Source organism: Pleurodeles waltl, chromosome 1_1, assembly GCF_031143425.1.
Source record: "Pleurodeles waltl isolate 20211129_DDA chromosome 1_1, aPleWal1.hap1.20221129, whole genome shotgun sequence".
Classification (NCBI taxonomy): domain Eukaryota; kingdom Metazoa; phylum Chordata; class Amphibia; order Caudata; family Salamandridae; genus Pleurodeles; species Pleurodeles waltl.
In genome coordinates, this window is record NC_090436.1 from 966,003,944 (window position 1) to 966,026,915 (window position 22,972).

At 41.1% G+C, this 22,972-nt stretch overlaps 1 protein-coding gene across 3 annotated transcripts in view; it reads left to right on the forward strand.

Moving 5' to 3' along the window:
- The window catches only part of EMCN (endomucin), a 678,554-nt gene that overhangs the window by 311,939 nt on the left and 343,643 nt on the right, over positions 1 to 22,972 (forward strand). For 2 of the 3 annotated variants that reach the window (XM_069230226.1, XM_069230228.1), the window contains one exon: positions 15,464 to 15,535. In XM_069230226.1, the coding sequence (XP_069086327.1) occupies positions 15,464 to 15,535 (72 nt within the window). The remainder of the gene's footprint in view (positions 1 to 15,463; positions 15,536 to 22,972) is intronic. The other variant, XM_069230227.1, reaches the window with a different exon arrangement.

The window sequence follows — 22,972 nt, forward strand, 5'->3', positions numbered from 1 at the left end:
GGATACTCAGCTCTACAAAACATTTGTTAGTGATCTTGGCTATCTGGATGTCGAGAGATGAACAGCAATCATTATTTTGCTGCTTCAAGCGATGGACCACTGACCAAAGGTGTCACAATGATGCTCCAACAGACAGTTGCAGTGGTGGCAAAGAGAATTAAAATTTTGGTGGTGTTGTTCTTTGGCTACAGTTTGAAGATAGCCACCAGTATGGCCACGGTCCCGCAGACCACATTACGAGTCCCCCGCTGGGTCAGCAGGCGGAAACGGTGCTTCCTCCCTCTGTCCCAGCGGGGAACAGCATACAACATTGACACCGGCTCATAATTGAGCCGGTGGCAATGTTACAGTGCATAGGGTGCACCAGCACTCATCGCACTGTGCAGCACGACGGGGCGGGCCTTGGGGCCCCTGCACCCTGTCTCCGCCATGTAAAAGCTGGCAGAGAGGGGGTCATAATCCCCAGGATGGTCCTTCTTGCACCACTGTCCCGGAGGATTAGGACCGCCAGCACTGCCAGTCCCTCCTGTGAAGGTAAATAGGCAGTGCTGGTGGTCTGACTGTGGTGCAACTGCCACGGTCGTAATATGGCAGTCAGACTGCCACCAAAGCAGTTGAACCAAAAGCTCTGGCGGCAGTCAAACCGCTACTGTAACCCAGGCAGTTGTAATGAGGCCCTTAATCATGGCTTCCAAATCCTCATTGATCAAAAGGATATAATCCAAAAATGAGCAGGATGTCATTCACATACGAGTAGAAATTGGACCTACTAATTATAAAACTTAAAACCGGGGACACAGGTATAGAATTTTTAAAAAAGCAAAAAAGAATCACCTCTTTGTGGAACACCAATGTTCACTTGCCCTTTTTCACACGCAAAAAACGAAGGAGGCACCCCTCAGCCACCATCAGCTAGGAAGGATAATAGCCACTCCAGCAGAGTGACTACAAATCTAGCTTCAGCCAAAATCTTAATTAAGAGGCAGTGTTTAATGTGGCTAGCACTGCCTTCAAAGTAGATCTTTAGTTCATCTACAACAAGTGGCATTTCTACCTCAGTACTTTGGCCTCGTCAAAAACCTGTTTAAAACAAGCCTAAGAGATTGTTCTCTTTGAAAAATTACTGCAGTTGGTGAAAGCCAAACGTTTCTAACAATTTGTCGAACAGTGGTGTCAAAGATATCAGGTGAAAATTACCTTTATCATCACTTTTTTCTGTTTCCTGATTCTGACAGGATATTTAGGAAGAGATTGAAGGATAGATTTCCGAGGTGGCTCTCATAGATGATTGCCCTAAATTGAGACACTGTGACAAGTTAAAAAGTTTCCAGCCACTGCGACTTGTTCAAAAGCCATGTATGAGGAGCTTCTAAAATGATACCAATATTGCTGTATTCTTTGGAACACATTTTAAAGCTCTGATCAGCGCATTTCTAAAAAACAGCCCAGGACTGGATTACAAAAGCTTGATCACTGCCAGGCTATAAAGTGGATTAGTAATATCTAATTTTAGAGACTATGGCGGTCATTCTGACTTTGGCGGGCGGCGGAGGCCGCCCGCCAAAGTCCCGCTGTCAGAATACCGCTGCGCGGTCAGAAGACCGCCGCGGTAATTCTGAGATTCCCGCTGGGCTGGCGGGCGACCGCCAGAAGGCCGCCCGCCAGCCCAGCGGGAAACCCCCTTCCATGAGGATGCCGACTCCGAATGGAGCCGGCGGAGTGGAAGGGGTGCGACGGGTGCAGTTGCACCCGTCGCGATTTTCAGTGGCTGCTCGGCAGACACTGAAAATCTTGGTGGGGCCCTGTTAGGGGGCCCTTCGACACCCGTTACCGCCAGCCATGTTCTGGCGGTCAAAACCGCCAGAGCCAGGCTGGCGGTAAGGGGGTCGGAATCCAGGCAGTGCCGCCATGGAGGATTCCCCAGGGCAGCGGGAAACCGGCGGGACACCGCCGGTTTTCCGTTTCTGACCGCGGCTGTACCGCCGCGGTCAGAATGCCCATGGGAGCACCGCCAGCCTGTTGGCGGTGCTCCCGCGGTCGACCGCCAGGGTCAGAATGACCCCCTATATATGGCGCAAATGTACTAAACACCACAATATTTACATCTAGGTGTTAGTATGACAACTAGTGGCAATTATTGTCTAGCTCAGTGTGTGGTGGTAAAAGTCTCTGTTTGATCTTCCTCAAACAAAATCCTAATCTTAATTTGGTGCCCTATCGCACATTAAATACATTAAATATAGAGTGAACTCAACTTTTTTTCTGAAGATTACAAATTCCTTCCATACATTCAGAAAGCCTTCTTGATAAGTGATATTTTAGCATTTAACAAACGGCATCACTGGCAACTGCTAGGGCTGGGCCCAATAGGAAGCTGGACAGAACAACTGAACTTCATCACTGGAGAGCAAGCCTGTAGTGAATGTAAAGGTGCTGCGGGCTGATATGCATTTTCATATATATACAAATTATGGCTTAACTTCGTATTCTTTAACTGAATTAGACTGAAAATTCACACTCTGTTGTTGAAACGCTGTCTTAATGTACTATAAAGAACTAAAGAATGGGTTAGATATTTATATACTTTAAATTCTAAACAAGAACAATAATAAAAAGAATTATACAAACAGATAAACTTCAGATAGACACTCGGGTGAATGCGAAGATTGGGTAGGAGCCTCAGATCACTGTAGCAGAGCGTTAGAAGGGGCAAATGTTAAAATAAGACAACTGTTTGGTAAATGGCGTGAATATTAAACACCCATTTCTTTTATACATGAACGGAACCCACCTATCCCCGATCAATGCCCAAGATGACAACGAAGGGCAACATGGCTTCATATGTTAATGACGTGTTCAAAATTACAGGCATTCTGGAAAGCCACATTTGACTGAATTAACAAACAGATGGAAAAAAATAATTGTGGCCCCAGATACTTTGCTAATATTATTAGGTAGTTCTAAAAATCTAGGAGTGTCATCTACGGCCAGACATAGGTGGTGGCATATAGTGATGCTTGTGAACGTTCATTGATTACCGAATTATGGAAGGCAAAGGAGTCACCTTCATTTTATTCATGGGTTCGAAAATGAAGATAGGTAGCCAAACAGAAAAAAATATTATAAAAGGATACATTTGTTAGATAAATATGAGAAGATTTGGGGCAGGTACCAGATTTAAAAGATGTTTTGTATGTGTATGCATCTTAATTTATACGTGTCTTTTTTCTTTTCTGTATTATGGTGATGAACTGAATATTCTCTCCAAGCAAATAAAAAAAAAAGTAGATAATGCCTTGCAATGTTGGACACCCCGTAACAGATTTTGGGGGCACCGCCAATCAATGACATATCATACTATCACAGTATTATCTTATTACTTGAAATTAAAGAAGAAAACACAGGATTGATAGAGGTTACTTTCGCTAGTATATATTCACAGTTCATATGTAGTGGTCAGTATGATAGTGAACAAAAGTGCAGACGACACAGTGCTCAAATGGGTAAACAAACATATATATAATATAACTAAAACACTGTACATTGCCTCTGGTTCTGTACATAATTTTCAGATATACATATAAGGGCACTGTGGATCAAATTGCAGTTCTTATTGATTACAATAAATCTAGTAACAGAGGGAGGGAGGTGTCTCAAACTGTCTTACTGACTACTGCACATGAACTTTGAATAGGATATTACTGGGATAGTATGATATGACTTTAATTGGTGGATTTCCCAAAATGTGTTACATTTTGAATGAGTCCCATGGGACACTGTACATATAGAAGATATTGATCCGGTCCCCGTGTGCATATGGGGTTGTCCTTGCAAAATATTACTTGCTAAAATAGTAAGGAAAATGTGTGTGGGGGTTCTACTTGCGAGGTGATGGGCCTGGAAGTGGACACAACTTTAATCAGCAAGCTGGTCATGGATTATAAATGAAAGGTTTTCCAATTACATTGCAGCCATGTTGAGAGATTTTCCTGAGATTTTTGCTGCCTGGAGGCAGCCCAAAGTGGCTGTGCAAGAGAAAGGCATTGGGTCCCACAAGACTACGACTATGCTTGTTGTCCATACTGAATGAAGAGGATGCTAAGCCAAATATGTTGGCTCCGTATTGAGCAACTGCAAATTTAATACCCTGACATCATGGATAAAACTTAGATCTGACAAGAAAAGTCTAGTTGGAGAAGATATATTCTGAAAGGTTGGAACTGCAACCACACCCCAAGAGGGGTGCGACAATCTTACTCATAGATTTTGAATGTAGTAAGCATTATTTCATCCACCATGGAGGCACTGCCATCTGTTAGCCAAGGTTCTGTTAGACACAGCAGATGTTAGGAGTAACAGTGAAACAAGTCCACCATAAGTCCACTGCACCACATGCCTAACATTACAGCAGTGTCATCTTAAAGAATTTGGGGGCCCTGGGTAAGAAATATCTTGGGGTCTCCTGATAGGAACAACTTTAAATTATATTACTCATTTTCTGCTAATTCAAGTCCTCATGATGCTAACAATACTAAATTATAAGTTAAACTTCCAGAAACAGGATCACAGAAAAACAGTTGAAATATGTGTTGTCCAATTACAATGGGTAGAGAGAGACATAGTCAGAGTCATTGAAAGTTGATCATGCTGTCCTTGGAAATGGTCCATAAGATAAGAAGGATCTGTATTCCCAAAGTTTCTAAAGTTGCTTCAGCAGTCTTAGATAACATTCGCAACAGTGCAACTAGCCAATGAGAAAAAGGTATCTTGAAGTATAACAATTCAAGTACAAATGTTTCTGTCATACTTTGATAAGAAATGGAACCAACAATCAGTTTTTTATTTATTTATATATTGAAGCAACAAAGTCAAAACAATTGGCAGCAACACCAGTGATTGTATCAATAACCACAGCTAATAATGTCTGATATAGGTATATGTTTTTCCATGAAATGAGTGAATGTGAGTGAACGTCTTCCTTATCTTCATGTCATGTAATTCATATTACAAAATAAGCAATACACAACTACTAGAAGTAACACCAGAAGTGATTAAACTGACCTAGGTGTATACTGACCCCAATATTTATAAAACATAATTTCCCAAAGTGTTATGTTGCAGGGCAGTTGTGGGCCACCTATTGCTCTCACTCAAGACGTGAAGAGTCAGAGATTCTCCTCAGGCAGCTGGAAGTGAAGTGATCATACCAGTGGTTCAGTGCATTCTATGTCCTGTTTAATCATTGGGGAGCTCTATTACAGTGCCCTAATCCATAAAAAGGTGGTGTTACCCTTTTGCCCTGACCAACATCAAGTCGGTGTTGCTATTCTTGAACACCTTGGTCAATTATTCATCCTCAGAGCAGCTTGCCTCCTCAGGTGGTGTAATTTGATATGTGACCGCTAAGGTTTTTGTGGTAAGTGACTTCTGTGTTAGTGATGGGTGACAAACATACTCTTTTAGGGATTAGTAACTTCTGTCACTCTAAATTTGTCAAAAATTCCTTTCCAAAGGATGGAGCATTATTAACTCACTGCACATGGTTCTCATCTTTCTATCAAAATTAGTGTCCTCTATGTGTTGGTATCACAATGATTTTGCTGCATTTGGATTTAGCTTAACACACTGTCTGCCCTGTCAGACCAAGGGACTAATTATGAGTCTGGAGGCCCTAGGACCGCCAGACCCACGGTGGTAGTCGGACTGCCGCTGCTGTGGCGGTCTGACTGCCAATTTACGACCCTGGCAGTCCGACTGCTAGGGGAGTGCGTCTCTGCTGGATTGGTGATCCTGCCGGGCTGCCAGCAGGTGCAGGTTGCAATCAGCCATTGTGGCACTGTATGCTGGTTTCACCGCCATGAAAAGGCTCGCAGAGAACAGGTGCATGGGTCCCAGGAGGGCCCCTGCACTGCCTGTGCCCGTGGCATGGACTGTGAAGGGGTCCTCCTGCCACAGCAGAGAGTGTGCATTACAAGGGTGCTGGAACCACCTGCGGGAGGCAGCATTGCCGCCGGCTTGATTACAAGCCGGTGACAATTCTGCCACCACTTTCCTGCTGGGCTGACAGGTGCCCGTCAGCTCAGCTGGAAAGTCATAATGGGACCAGTGGGGTGGTCACCACTACAGTCCTGGGAGTCTGGTGTTCCCATCTGCCAAACTCAAAATTAGGGCCTTAGTTCTACTTATATGTCCTTGCTTAATTTCTAGCTGTCTGTAGTTTCAAAATTTCTGGACACTACTTATAAATTAAACTTATGGGAAAAGATCACCCTCAAACCTATAGACAATTGTGAAGTATTTGCAGATCTCCAGCTACAGCTGTTCAATATAAATTGGCTTTCAGTTTATGAACGATATGAAGCTCTTCAAGTTTTGAAGAGCAGCACGAGCAGGAGGGGAGAGGATTATGAGGGGAGCTGCTTGACACAGGCTAGTAGTTCATCTGCATCAGAGATCATGTCCTTATCCTAGAAAGGGTGCTCTGAAAGGAATGTTACCATGGAGTTCACTAAACCTCAAAAAGAATCTAGAGTTAATACCTTTTATTAAGACATGGGATTATCTGCAAATATTTATCACAACACAATGGTAATCATTTTCATTTATCAACAGAAAAATACAGAGTTTGATCTAAAAAATGCTTTCCTGAACTATATAACATCACAGCAACAATCTGTAGAATATTTTCTTCAAGTGCCCAATAGAAATACAGACTACATTAGATAATCAGCTGATTTTTTTTTTATTTCCCCAAAGAATTACAAAATCCAAGTGTCCATCTACAAAATGCTTCCTTCAATACACTATTTCCATTGTTCTCTATTGCTTGGCTGAAATAACATGATTGTAACAGGTTGTAACATGCTTGGCTAAAATCATATTTCATGGACTGAACGTAGGCAGTTCACCTCCCCCCCATTACCTCCCCTGCTGAACCTCTCCGTTATTGGGTCACTCAGGGTTCCGCAATAAACTTCACTTTATTAAATATCTATGTGAAACCACAGGACAATCTGATTGAAACCTGGAGTTTATAAGTGATTCCTCATGCGGATGACGCCCAGCTGCTTCTATCATTTCGGGAGGATAGTTGTGATGCCTTACCAATGTTAAAACAGTGTTTCCGTGATGTATCAAAGTGAACGGCCATGAAACGTCCTAAACTAAATTCAGGCAAGACTTATATTATGTATTTTAGAAGAAGAGCCCTCCTCAAACTATTAAATGGTGACCTGATGAATTAGGGCCTGCTCCAATACCTTCTTCTCTTGCAAGAAACTTGGTTATCAAATTTGATACCAATTTAATATTGGCACCACTAATTCAAAATCTGTCATTGGTCTGTTGTACAAAAGTAAAATGTTGGAAAAATAATTCAATTAGGTCCTGATAATACTCAGAAGATCATTGTTCACTCTATAGTTACATCAAGGCCGGACTACTCCAACATCCTGTATTTCTGACTCTAACATCTTTGATTTATAGACTCCAGATGATTCAAATTTCGGGTGCTAGACAGATTTTCAGAATTTCTTTTCAGCAATCAGTTACTTCCTATTTGAAACAGATGCATTGGCTTACGGTGTTTAAACATGCAGAATTCAAGGCTTTAGTCATTATTTCTAGAGCTTTTTATCCAATTGGCCCTGTTTATTTAAGGAACAGACTGAAGCCCTATTATCAGCCTGATTACTCAGATCTATTAGATATCTGTTACTACAAATTCCAAAAGTACATAAAGCCAGCAAGGGTGACAGATCTTTTGCTTTTCCAGCATCAAAACTGTGGAATAGCCTCCCTCTAGCGTTGTATCTACTTATCTGTTAGGAATCCAATATCCATGAAGTCAAGATTTGTATGATAAGATCCTTTATTATTCAGCATCCACGACAGTGCCAACTCTTCATCCATGCTTCCTGCCACCTTCCTCCCAACTCCTTCAGAACCCCGAGTCCTCTGATTCCGTTCTCTGACATCACTGGCTCCAATGATGTCAGAGACCAGCAGAGTCCACAACACATCTCCCTCCTATAGAAATAATAACAAATTTAACTTAAACATTACTTGAAACATTGTAAACTCAACAACATAAAAATAAAAGGTACATCAACAAAATTGCAGCTACAGTTCATAAGAATACAAGCAGAAACAATGAAATGACAAAAGAATGAGTACTAAATATGAAATCAACATATAATCATGTAATGTGCAATCATGTGATGACATCCTTAACGTATAAAGTCTTCTAGGTATTTTGGAGTTATCCTATTCCTTACACCTTTTTTAAACTTCTCATCAGAATCTAGATCAGACCCATGAAGATTTCCTTCTTTAAGTGGTTCATCTGTTACTGGTTTATCATTCATACACTTAGCTAGACGCGACATGCTCCATACTTCACCTCCTTCAGGAACAACAACATTTCTTTTTACTTGTACAATTTTCTTCAGACCCATAAACTTAGACATTCCTTTTTTTGACCAAAAAGGTTTTTTAATATACACCAGGTCACCTTCATGCCATAACCTTTGATGGGCACCATGTCTCTTATCAAATGCCTCCTTATACTTCGCCTGATTATCAATAATTTTGCGTTGGACAGTACCCTTGTCTGCAGGTGACTCCCCAAAACCCTTATCAGCTAATAACCACAAGGGATTAAGTTTAGAACCCGCTAATCTACCCTTCAATAGTCTAAAAGGGGACATACCAGTAACAGCATTGGGGGTATTTCTGTGAGCCCATAATTTCTCCCTGAGAACAGTTTTTAAAGGAACGTTATTGTCCATGGCAGTTTGAGCACTGGCCACTACCAATTGGTTCATTTTCTCAACCAAGCCATTGGCTTGAGGTGAATATAAAGCCGTGGGAAGATGAGAGATGGCCAAATTGTTGAGGAAATTCTTCATTTCCAGTGAAGTAAATTGCACTCCATTATCAGTAATTATCACTTTCGGAATGCCTTCACATGCAAAAACATCAGTTAAGAACTCTATCACCACCTTAGTGGTAATGGCACTTACACAACAAGCAGTGACCCATTTAGACATATAATCAACCAATATAATTACAAATCTCTCATTGTGAGATAGATTTTCAAATGGCCCCACAAGATCTAAGCCTAGTTTGCACCATGGCTCATCAGGGACACCAATTGGGGATAAAGGAGCAGTTCTTACATTCCTGGATTTATCACTCCTTGCACAGTGCACACAATCCTTTACTATCTCTTCAACCTGTCTGTCCAAGCCAGGCCACCAATAACATTCTCTGACCCTGGACTTGGTCAAGTTCCTTCCAAAATGTCCTTCATGGGCTAAATTAATCAACTTCTCATGCAACCCAAGTGGGTCACCTCTGTACACATCCATCCCCACAATGCTCAATTCATCCCTAACATTCCAAAACGCTCTAATACTGTCTGGACAAATGTGTAAATCAGGCCAACCTTTCACAACATATTCTAAAATAAGTGCACGAGCAGTGTCTTGTTCACATTCCCGTTCCCATTCCTCTTTATCAACAGCTGGCTCCTTCACCCACAAAACTGGAACCTGAACATTTGTGGTATTGTCTGACAAAGGTAATCTAGAAAGAGAATCGGCAGGAATATTCTCCTTTCCTGGAAAGTATTCCACATGAAAATGTTACTCAATTAGGTTCTCCACCCAACGTTTGATGCGAGGAGTCATATTCTCTATATTGCGACATGAAAACATTTGTACCAAAGGCCTATGATCGCTCTTAATTACAAATGGTAACCCCCAAAGGTAATATCTAAAATGGTTGACAGCCCAATTACATACCAAAGCTTCACGCTCTATTACTGAATAACGTGTTTCTGCCTCTCTTAAGGAACGAGAGGCAAAAGCCACTACTCTCTCCTCACCATCAACCAACTGTGAAAGGACTGCACCCAAACCTTTAAGGCTTGCATCTGTGGACAACAAGGTCTTTCTTCGAGTATCAAAATGCCCCAGTGTGGGCATCTCACCAATTCTGGATTTGACAATATCAAAAGCCTCATCACACTCCGAAGACCACAAAAAATCAACACCCTTCTTTAGCATAGCTCTCAACGGCTGAACTACACTTGCAAAATGCTTAATAAATTTTGAGTAGTATTCAGCTAAACCAAGGAATGATCGCACTTGATCTCTGTCAGAAGGGATAGGCATAGATATCATGGATTTAGCCAACATCTCTTTAGGCTTGATACCGTCTCTGGAAATAGTGTGTCCCAGATAAGAGACTGTACCAACTCCAAATTTACACTTTGCTTTTTTTAAGGTTAAACCTTTTTCTTTTAGTCTTCTCAAAACTGCTCGGAGAGCAATGTCATGTTCCTCTTCATCCTTCCCATATATTAGCATATCATCTTGAAAAAATAACACTGAATTTAAACCCTTAAGGACCTCCTTCATTACCCTTTGAAAACATGCAGCAGCCGATGCTAAACCAAACGGCATTCTAATAAACCGAAAAGCCCCCAAAGGCGTGACAAAAGAAGTTAGATGTCTCGAGTCTTCATGAAGTAAAACTTGATGATAAGCCGCCGATAGATCCAATACACTAAATACCTTAGCCTCCGAGAGCATGGTTAGAGTCTCATTAATGTTAGGTAATGGTTGGCGATCGACCCATATACCCTGGTTGAGGCCTCCCAAGTCTACACACATCCTAATTTTTGAACCATTATCCTTGGGAACCAAAACAATGGGGGCCAACCATTCAGAAGCCACAATTTCCTCTATAACACCCAAATTTAACAATCTATTAAGCTCATCCTGCAATAGGAACAACATCAAATGAGGGACCTTTCTTACCTTATATACTACTGGTTTGGCCGAATCTTTTAGAATGATTCTATGTTTGAAACCAGCTAATAAACCCAATTTGTCACTAAACACTTCAGAAAATTCATTTACAATTGAAGTATCATTCCCAAAATTAGATATAGACAGAACTTGTTCTGGAGAGTTTGGGTTGAGAATAATGCCAAGATCCCTTTGATGTCTCCACCCCAGCAAGTTATCACCTTGTTTGGCTACATAAATTTTCCCAACCGTTTCACGCCCTTTGAATTTGATTGTCATTAGAGAATAGCCAAGTAAATCAATTCTCTGTCCCCCATAACCTATGGGATCAATGTCTGGAGGAAGAAGTTCAATATGATCATTGCCAAAGATTGTTTCCCAATTTTTGTCTCCTATTAAGGTGAAAGGAGAACCTGAATCCGCTAGAACCTGAACAATCTTACCATCAATTTCTATATCATATTTTGGCATAATTAACTTAGTATCACTATTTATAAGAGAATTATGAATAATAGGACACTTCACATTTAAGATCAAATCTTGACTTAACACAGTTTCATCTACTGCATTGACCTTTTGGTTCTTACAAACTTTCGCCAAATGTCCCTTCTTCCCACAATTCCTACAGTTGACATTTCTAGCAAAACATCTTGGATTATTCGCCAAATGTCCAGGACTACCACATTTGTAACATCTTGGTTTGGGATCTTTGATCATTTCATTGCCACCTTTCAAATGATATGTTATCGGTTTCTGTATAACGTTCCTGTCTGCTTGAGTCGAGACTTTAGCTACTGCTGAGTTAACCAAAGGTTCAGTTAAGCAGTTTGAAGTGGTGTTCTTCATTTCCTGAACCCAAGAAGTAGCATGCTCTAAACTTTCCACAATGGCAACAGCTTCTTCCAAAGAAGGATTCTTAGCTAATAATTTTTCTTGTACCCTTGGATTATTTGTGCACCTTACTAGTTGATCTCTGATGAGAGAATCAGTTAAACCAGCAAACTCACAAGTCTGAGCTAATGTTTTCAGAGATGCAATGTAATTACCCACTCTTTCATTTTTGGCTTGTGCTCTCATAAAAAAAATATGTTTTTCCATGACTATGTTTATACGCATATCAAAATGTTTTTTTAACATCATGACAGACATGTCATATACATCTCTAGGGTCTCCATCAGCAGTGCCCAACGCAATTAAATCAAGACTGTCATAAATATTTCTTCCTTCAATACCTAAATTATGAAGAAGAATACCTTGCTTCCTTGCTGGCGAAAACTTTTCTCCACCTATTCCAATTAAATAAGATTCAAAAAGATTAATCCATTTCTTCCAAGGTAGAATGGGTTCTCCACGTTCAGATAAGAATTGCGGTGGTTGAGCCAAACTCAGCATAGCTAATTGAGACATGGCGTGAAAAATATAGTAATAATGTGAAGTAGTAAAAGTAATAGTAGTAGTAATAATAATATCTATAACACTTAAATGTAGTCAAATATTAAAAATTGAGCCACTAATCATTAAATACCTTCCACCTAAGTTATAAGTTATAAGTAAATGAATGATAAATAACAAAACAAAAAAATGAAGTTAGCAGTCTAGTCATTTGTGTGTTCAACACACGCGAGATTTGATATCAATATCAGCCTCACAGTGTTTGAAACGAAACTCCTCTGGCTGTGAAACACTTCACTTGAAATTGAAGAAGAGATAATTATTACTTCCTCAAAGAAACTGTACGCGTCGTCACGCGACTTCAAGGTGAGTTGCTGACTGCCAGGTTATTATTATTTCCAAAAGGTTTTTCCTTACTGAAATTTCACGTGCGGTCGCGCGACTTCAAAATCAGCTGCTGCGGCTTCACGCGATGAGCGACGGCAGCTTCACGCGATGAGAACACCGGTGCAGTTTCAATCGCGCGTTAAGAATGTCACAGTTCAAATCTACAAAGGGTCCAACTGTGCATTGATATCGTCGTTGCCGCTATCAATAGGATAATATAATCAATTATAAAGACAAAGTTCAAAAGAGTATTACCAGGCGTTTTTCATAAAAGTAGAAATAATAAGTGTAGCGAAATACTCTTTTGTTTCCTTCTAGGCTCACTGAATAATAATAACACTGCTCATAAGTGCAATAATTGGTAATCCAAATGTCAAAGTTGCAGGAAAGCTCAGAATTGTAGATCGTAGTTCCTAGATCCAAGTCATTAGTATTATAGTGAAATACCTGTAAAATCAAGGTGCTAAGGTGCAGCAGTTCTTCTTAAAAGTATAAGATCAGATTAATCATTGGTCCATTGCACGCCAGGTTCAGTGGATGCTGAAGACCCTCGTCTCCACTGTTAGGAATCCAATATCCATGAAGTCAAGATTTGTATGATAAGATCCTTTATTATTCAGCATCCACGACAGTGCCAACTCTTCATCCCTGCTTCCTGCCACCTTCCTCCCAACTCCTTCAGAACCCTGAGTCCTCTGATTCCGTTCTTTGACATCACTGGCTCCAATGATGTCAGAGACCAGCAGAGTCCACAACATTATCCCAATGTGTATTAGTATAGAGTTAGAATAATCTGCCCTCCCCACACCCCCAATATAGTATTTGATAGATTTGAGTTAGAATAATAAATTCCAACCCACCAATAGAAAAGCTCATTTGTATTTTTGTGTTCCTTTTTAATCAGTTCGGATTGAAGTTAGGTTTACTGCAAATTAATTTAATTCTGGAACTGCTTTAAGATAGCTTGAGCATAGTTATTTCAAAAGTATATAGTACATATATTTTTAAAATATTTTATTTTCTGTTCTTTCTATTTTCTATTAGGTTTTATTTTTTTTAATTCTTTACCCCATGTTTCTTTTTTTAGAATTTTATAAATATTCATTTATATATTTTAGTTAAGAATAATTTTTCTATGCATAAAACATTTATTATGATTTACTAATAAAATATCATTGTGATTGATTATGAAGGTTTTATAAAGTATCATGCATTTTAAAAAAATGAAATTAAATCAATAAGTTTTTATATATTCTTTTTGTTAAATGTAATTTCACTTTAATTATAGTAAAAAACAATTAAATATATACCATCAATTATGATGTTATTTTCAACCAGAATATTCAACACAATACTATTTTTGTATTTTCCGTTATAAGCATTTAAAGTTGATATGTTTGTGGGCTGTATTTTAACCACAATATTTTTGTACGGCATGATGTTTGTGATCGATATTTAGAATATATTTTCAAACAACCATGCTGGAACCATGCATGCCTGAACAACGCAGTCAGAACAATGATCGCGTTGTTACCACTAACGCCTTTACCACAAATGCCTTAACAACGGTTTTTCGTTGTAAAGGCATTCCTGGTAAAGGCATGCGTGAAATGGCATGCATGATTCCAGCATGCGACCACCTTGACCCCCCAACCCCTGCCCTAAAACTACCACAACCCCACCCACCCCTAAAACCTAAAACTATCCCACCCCTGAAACCTAAACTACCCCATCCCCCACCCCTAAAACTACCCCAACCCCCCACCTCTGCCCTTAAAACCACCCTGACTCCCCGACCCCACCCCTAAAACCTAAACTACCACAACCCACCACCCCTGCCCCTAAAACTACCCGACCCCCCACCCGGCCCCTAAAACCTAAAACTACCCCAACCCCCCACCTCTGCCCCTAAAACTACAGCAACCCCCCACCCTCGCACCTAAAACCTAAGGCTACCCCAACCCCCACTACTCTACCCCAGCCCCACTTACCTGACTGCGTCCTCTCCAATCCGGAGTCTGTTTTTCTCTGCCTTAACCACGCATGTTCTTTGTTCAGCTTTCATGGACAACACACCTTGTTGTTCCTGCGTCATTATTGAGGCTGCTTCCCCGATATTTCGTCATACATGAATTGAAATGGTACCAATATTTTTTCCCTTTTAGAAGCTAACCTCAGATAGGATGAAATAACGTGTTTCAAAATAATAAAAAATCAAAAAACAAAAACAATCATGACCCATAAAATGCAAAAATTGAACATTGTTTGAAATAGTTTTGGATGTTAATGTTTTTTAGATAGTAGTTGAGTGAGACAAACAGTAAATTGTGAAACTCACAAGTATGCTGGGAAAAATTGCTAAGATGAAAAAAGACAACAGAAGCTAAACTTATGGAAAAAGGAGAAGGCACCTTCAATGACAAAAGCCATTAAATTAATCAAAATAAATATGGAAGATGGAAAGTTGCAGGAACTGTGGCTAAGGCAGAGGTATCTTCCTAATAAATCATCAATATATTTAATGTAAGTTGCATTCAAGTCTTTCAAAAGAACAATGGCATACACTGAAAAACCCTAATAAGCATATTTGGGGTAAAGTGTGGACCCCAATTTGGTTCTTCGGGTAGAAATGAAAATTACAGTAACGGTAAAAAGGATAACACACGAGAGCAGCAAGAATGTTCCTGCAACAGTACAAACATTTGTAAAGGTAATTATCACCTGGAACTAAATAAGTAGATGTATAACCCCAAACCCCCATAATGCAGGATAAATGGAGAGCAAACAATCAAAATGAAATGCTCATTGTTTTTGTTTACCCTTACAAGGTAAAACAGTAACACATACATTTTCTTTATTCAACACAGCAACAAATGGACAACAGCCAAAAGAGACAACAGTAACTACATCCTCAGGCCTAAGTAAGGATCCTAATGAAGGTACCTTTTAAATATTTACAATTATCTGCAAGTCCATGAATGTCTTTTTATTGTTCAGTGTTCTAGCCTCAATTATATACAGAAAGGGCCTCACAATCAGCTGTGTTGCTTTAAAGGATCACCCTGACAAATGTTTCTACTTAAGGAATTGGGTAGTTATTTACCACAAATGTGGTGAATCTTGGATGGGTAATTTGGTAATATGGTAATGAACAAAAAGCAAAAATAGGAACTTCTATTACTTTTGCTATGTGTGTATCCACACAAGAAATCAAACACATCATACACAGATTCTCTTTCATCTTTCATCTGCTTTCTTCCTTTGCAACTAGATATGTATATCTCTCTATTTGCATCTCTATTTCTCAATTTCTTGTACTCTGTTTCTCTCACTTCTGTAACCTGCTCTATATTTCTTTCTCTCCCCCTATCTCTAACACACCCCACACCCTTTCTCTGTTATTCCACTCCCTTTCTTGGCCTCCACGTTCTATTTCTCTCTCCTCTCTAACAGACTCACTCTCAGTCTGTCTAACTCATTTTTCATATCTCCTATGTTCCACCTTTCGCTTTTACTTCACAGACTTTTCTAATTCTCTCTACCTTTTTCCTGAAAGGAGGTGTTATTAGCAGTGGTGAAATCACTACTGCTTTTCACTTTTTGAACCCCTTGATTTTTGACCTGTACTTTGAACAAAAGCCTTCTTAACCAGGATTGAGAGACTATGGGTCCATAGAGTTATGGGACTGAGAAACGATGGGCCCAATTCACAAAGACAAGTGTATTGAAGGTGTGACTTGCTCCTGTACAATGGTGTAACTACCAATAGTGTGGCAGATGCAGTGACACTGGGGCCCACACATGTTTGAAGGGGCAATGCACCCCTGTAATGGTTGCATTTTACCATCTCACCATAGGGCAGGAGCGGCCCCTCTGTTAGAGCAGAGGAGTGTCGCCCCGCTGTAAAAAATGCCCCAAGGCACTGCCCAGAGACGAAAAAGACAGCTGGGTTAGAGATAGCCCAGGCCTTCAGTGCTCTCAAGAGCACCATGAGAGGCCACTCCCTCCAATCCTGGTGCTGCTTTCATGCTGGTTACCAGCATGAGAACAGCGCCAGGTTTGGTTAAGGTAGTTGGATAGGGCCTGAGATGAAGGCTGGAGCGAAGAAGGAAACCGGAGTGAGGAGACATGTCCATCACCAACTTCAAACAAGGTAAGTTTTTTGAATTTTATTTATTCTATGTCCCCCCACTTTCATGTAGCGTGCATGTGCATGCACCTACCCCCACCTATTTGCATGCCCAACCACTCTCAGTGGTTGCAAGCCACCCCTGCCATCCATAGTGTTAATTCCCACTTACCTTTAAGGCAATACCACCTTTGATGACAATACTCTTGTAGTAATCCTGAATTTCAGGAGTGAACCATGAACATTTCTGGCTTACTCCTGGAAAGTAGGAGGAAACTGTAAGTACAAGAAGAATGAGTGACAGCAAACTGTTTGTGAATTGAGCTTTATATGCTCTATGTAAAATGGCTATTTCCACACACCTTCAGCGTAGCCTTGCTATTGTTAAACAGGCCTGAATCACGACACTAGGCTGGCAATAAGAGGTGTCCATTATTAATAGTAGCATATTAAAAATGACGCAATCTTTCAAATCTCTATGAGTTTTAAATCTATTATTTAAAGCACTTGAATAACAGAACTCTTGAGTAACAAGAAAAAAAAATGAAAGTTATTTCAAGTTCTCCTTCAATTTGATCCTCATGTGTCCACATTAATGTATTATTCAATCTTCAATCATTTTTTGCTCCACCTCAAATGTTCACATGTAAAACATACCTTTGGATTAAGCTACGTATTTCAGGTAGATTAGCAATTTGAATATTCTGCTGTGGAATTGTTTGAAACATTTCACAGCCTTAATTTTGACAACTACAATTTTCAATTGTGCTAAAATGTTATCTAAATACATACTAAACTCTAGAATCATTTCAAAATAGTCTGATGTTAATATGAAGAAAATATTAAATGATGTGCCCTTGACTATGGAAGAAGTTGTAGTTCAGGTTATTAAACCTGTGCCACATTGTGTGTGCTCACGATACTACTCTGCCTGTTATCTCATACATTGGAATCACTCCATATCACAGCTGTTTGTAACATGCATTTTAAGTAGATCCAGCTACTGGAGCAACATTTGGATGGCAACAATTTTCCAAGGCTAAACTTGAAAATTGCACTGCTTGGAAGAGGAGAAAATATGATCAACCTTTGTAAAGTGAAGAAATAACCACTTTGCAGAGGGCCTGATTTAGAGTTTGGCAGAAAGGGTTTCTCTGTTACAAATGTGATGGATATCCAGTCTGCTGTATTTCAATCCTTAATAGCCTATGGAAATCGTAATACAGATATCTGTCACGTTTGTGATGGAGTAACCTGTCCGTCAAATTCGAAATCAGGCCCAGAGTTCTTCTTAAATGCTTGCGGCCAAAACAGAACTAGAAACCAGTGGATCCTTTGCCATGGATGGAACAAAGCCAGATGACAAACATCTCTTGAGAAGATGGGAAGAAAGGCATTGGAGGATCTACACAAAAATCATTTAATTTCCATCAGGAAGAATATATCTGAATGCATCTCAAGTGTCAGAGGGGAACTCTACCTAAGTCCTCAACAACTGACAGGAAGAAAATAAATTTCAGCTAATACATCCAACTCCAAAGTAAACAAAATCTTATCATGATACAAAACTTAGTACCTCATTATGAGTTTGGTGTTCAGATATGCCGACCTCCAAACTCACGGGGTTGAGACCGCCGTCAACACGGCGTCCTCATCCCCAGTCATATTACAATGTTCCCACCAGCCTGACCAGAAGGAACATCGTATGGTAGGGAGCCAAGGCCAATACCGTAGCACTACAGCACCCACAGAATGCACACTGTCTGCAAAGCAGACAATGCACTTTTTGAAGGTACAGGGCATGGCCCCCCTGTGGCCTCTAGCACTTCAATTCCACCAGCCTTTTCATGTTGAAAAGGGGACTTGTGATCAGCACGGCAGTGCTGAATTCAGCACCGCCGTGGGTGACCACAAGTCTGACTGCCGTCAGCCCGTCGGGAACCATGTTCCTGGCGGGGACAGCTGTCCCTTGGCACTCCCACTGACACTTTCTGCTTCAATGGCAACATTGTTTCCTTGAAATAGGCAAAAACTGCCTGGTAAAGAACCAACTCCAGGTCTGAGCAGTTGTTTCCCATTTTGGAGGGGACTTTTTAATGGCCAGACCGTTCTGTGTGTTGATCATTACTGGTCATTTAAATTCCAACTCACCTGGTTAAATAAAAATATAATATATTCCACTTTTTGCATATAATAACAATGATAACAACTGCTTATTGAATATGAGAGCATTCCAATTTTTCAGGCTTACACTTCAGTTAGTCTTTTTATAGCATGTCTGTTGAATCCTTGTACACTAGGTTCATTTGCTACTGAATGTACAAAGGTAACTTACATTTTTGAGTAACTGACACTTTTGAGTACGTTTACACCTTTCTAGCTGTTCACAAAATCTGAGTGTAAACATACTCTGAAAGTGTAACTTGCATCTCCCCAACCCCTGAAAATATAGGTGGACCTAATTTTTTGAGGGTACTTTACTACTGCCGAAGTAGTAGTAAGTACACCACCACACATGGCCAATCACATGTTTTACAACACCATCCCATAGAAAGGTAGGCGTTTAAATTAAACCCTGTTAGTATATTATGTTAAATTAAATTACATTAAATAGTTACAAATATAAGCAACATATACATAATGTTGAAAAATAAATACAAATGTTAAATATTTTTCATTTAATTTTGAAATATTTTAACAACCATTTGTAATGTTAAAATTGTCGTAATTTATTTTAAATATAATTAAGCTACTTATAAATAATGCTATGTATCACATTTAATAGTTAGTAAGTAATATTCAAAAACAATTTGTTTTCATTATGGAGAATTTATTGCTCAATTCAAACTTCTGAAAAACATTTTTAAATTAATGTAACATCTGCAAATTAATTAAAGCATCAATTCAATATAATGGTAATACTGCTGTAAACAGAAATCTTCACCTGACTACAGAATCTTCCTATTGTTACATAAAGAGAAAAGTAAGTGGTTATTTAATTCATTGAAGGCAAGATGTAGGAAGCCGTTTGCATAGTGCAAACTGCGAAAATCGCAGTTTGCGCCATGCAAACAGCCTTCTGCGATGCACATTCACAATTTGTGAGTCGGTACCGACCCGCAAATTGTGAATGCGACTTGCAAATAGGAAGGGGTGTTCCCTTCCTATTTGCGACTCGCATCGCAATGCAGAATTGCTTTGTGACCGCAAATGCGGTCGCAAAGCAATTCGCAGTTACCACCAGTGTCACACTGGTGGTAACTCATTCGCAAAAGAGAAGGGGTCCCCATGGGACCCCTTCCCCTTTGTGAATGTTGCCAAAAAGGTTTTTTCAGAGCAGGCAGTGGTCCTATGGACCACTGCCTACACTGAAAAAACAAAACCAAATGGTTTTGTTATTTTTTTTATTTTGCAACTCGTTTTCCTTTAAGGAAAATGGGCTGCAAAATTGAAAAAAAACTGCTTTATTGAAAAAGCAGTCACAGACATGGAGGTCTGCTGACTTCAGCAGGCCACCATCCCTGTGAGTGCAGGGACTCGCTATGGGGTCCCAAAATGCGACCCACCTCATTAATATTTATGAGGTGGGTCTTTGCGACCCCATAGCGAGTCGCAGACGGTGTCTGAGACACCGTTCTGCATCAGGATTTGCGATTCTGAAATTGCGAGTCGCACCGACTCGCAATTTCAGAATCGCAAATTCTGACCTTGCTACAACTGGCCCTAAATTATTATAAATACCTTTAGGTTACATTTTATAGTAGAATAGTTATATAGATTTATTTTAAAGCTATAACAAAAGAAACAAATGATACAGCACTATTATCTTTATTTGGAATCATTTACATATGCTAAATTAAATTCACTTTATTATTCTGAGATTTAAATTAAATATTAGACAAAATATGCCAAAACTGGTTTAGTATGCTTTAATATCTATTAAAAGTGGTGTGTAGAATAATTTATGCTTGACAGAATTATGTTTTAAAAGCTACATTCATTCATATTTATATTCAAAACATTTTGGCCCTCTTTACAACCCTGACGGTAAATGCTATCTACCACCGTGCCGACGGCTGCCAAGATACCATGACCGCGGCAGTAATCCGCCATGGGTATTATGACCCACACATAGAAATCCGCCACAATACAGACATCCACACAAGTCCGCCACACCAAAGGCCAGTAATAAACTGGTGGTAGCAAAACCCACACCAACAGGCCAACAGGAATACGCCCACAGTATCACGATCCACAAATCAACGCGGCGGTCTTTCAACCGCAGTAATCCATTGGCAGTACTCACCACTGCGCTCAAAATGCACACACACTTACAAAACCACACCACATTGGACAATTCAAAATACACACACCTGACACACATACACACACCACACCCTCACAATCATACCACTATAAAACACACACCCACATTACCCACAACACCTTACAATGAAAAAAACAGAGACCAAGCACAGAGAGACAAGCAAAGAGCACACAGTCACTCAGAGGCACAGAACACCATCACCCATACACCATCCACGCACATCATCGTATACACCCCAACACATCACCCCACACATCACCTCACACATCCTCACACATATCACTCACACCACATCCATGGCACACCAAAGACACCCCAGGTTTTCTGAGGAGGAGCTAAGGATCATGGTGGAGGAAATCATCCGGGTAGAGCCACAGCCACTATGATCACAGGTGCTGCAGACATCCATTGCAAGGAAGATGGAGCTATGGTGGAGAATCGTGGTCAGGTCAACGCCGTGGGAAAGTACCCAAGAACAAGGGATGACATCAGGAAGAGGTGGAACGACCTACGGGGGAAGGTACGTTCTGTGGTTTCAAGACACCAGATTGCTGTACAGAGGACTGGCGGTGGACCCCCACCTCTTCACCCACAACTAACAACATTAGAAAAAGGAGCAAGTCTTGGCGATCATGCATCCTGAGGGCCTTGCATGAGTAGCAGGAGGACTGGACTCTGGTAAGTCATATCTTTGCTACTATATCCCCCACCCTACCTGCATGCCATCACAAACCCCTACCCCTACCCTCGCCCCCATCACTCCACCACCTCACATATACCCCACCATCACAACCCACCCATCCCAATACCAAGCCCTGCATGCAACAACAATGCATGGACCCCCATCACAGACCTGCATGGACACCCTTCATCCCAGAATACCTAATAGAGAGACTCACCCAGCCCACAAAATCACCACTCACACAAGGCCAAGCCGACAGGGAAAGCACAACCATACAGGGAAACACACCCATTTTACAAGATGGCACACACAAATACATTAACAATGCATTTGCATCCCATAAGGACCCCTACCCAAAGTCACTGGAGAGGAGATGCCAGCTACATCCAGCCCCCCCAGAAGAGGCCCACAGTGATGACAGCAGTTCTGCACGCCTGGAGAAGAGGCCCACAGTGATGACAGCAGCTCGGCACGTCTGGATCACGATGACCAACCTTGCCCATCAGGGACCTCTGGACAGTCAGTTCCCCTGCCACAGTCCCAACCCACCACAGAGCCTCCCCCCTCAGGAAACACACTGTCCCCAGGACACGTCAATCAGCAGTGTGTCCACCATTACAGGGACCCCAGGCATCCCCACAAACACAGGGCGATCAGGGCTCTGAGGTCAGTGGCAGTGGGCACACTGTTCAGGGGACAGAGGCACAGAACAACAGGGAAGCTGGGAGGACTGCTGTGCGACAGGGGGAGGACAGGCCCAGGGAACCGACCCTTCACAAGGCACTCTTAAACATCATGGGAGCATGCCACCATTCCCAGGAGACCATGGGCCAGGTACTGGCCAACTTACAGGAGACCCAGCGGCTGTAGGAGGGACAGTAACTGGGGATCAGGGAGGACCTAACTAAAATATACACCATCCTGGTCACCATTGCAGGGGTTCTGGCTGACATGGGTACGAGGGACCACTAGGGACGCAGTGGCACAACAAAGGCCCCCTGACACTAGCCAAACCGAGGAACAGCCTTCCACCTCTGGCGGCGCTAGTCGACAGGAGGCACCGCCACAGGACCAACAGGCCACCAGCACCCCACCCCCTGCAGAAAGAGAACCACCCCGCAAATGGTCCCTGCGATCCAGGCAGAAGAAAGAGAACATTGCCAAGACCCCCGCCAGGAAATAAGACTCTCCTGATTGTCACCCTTCTGTCCCACTATGTCACCCTGTCCACCTTGAAC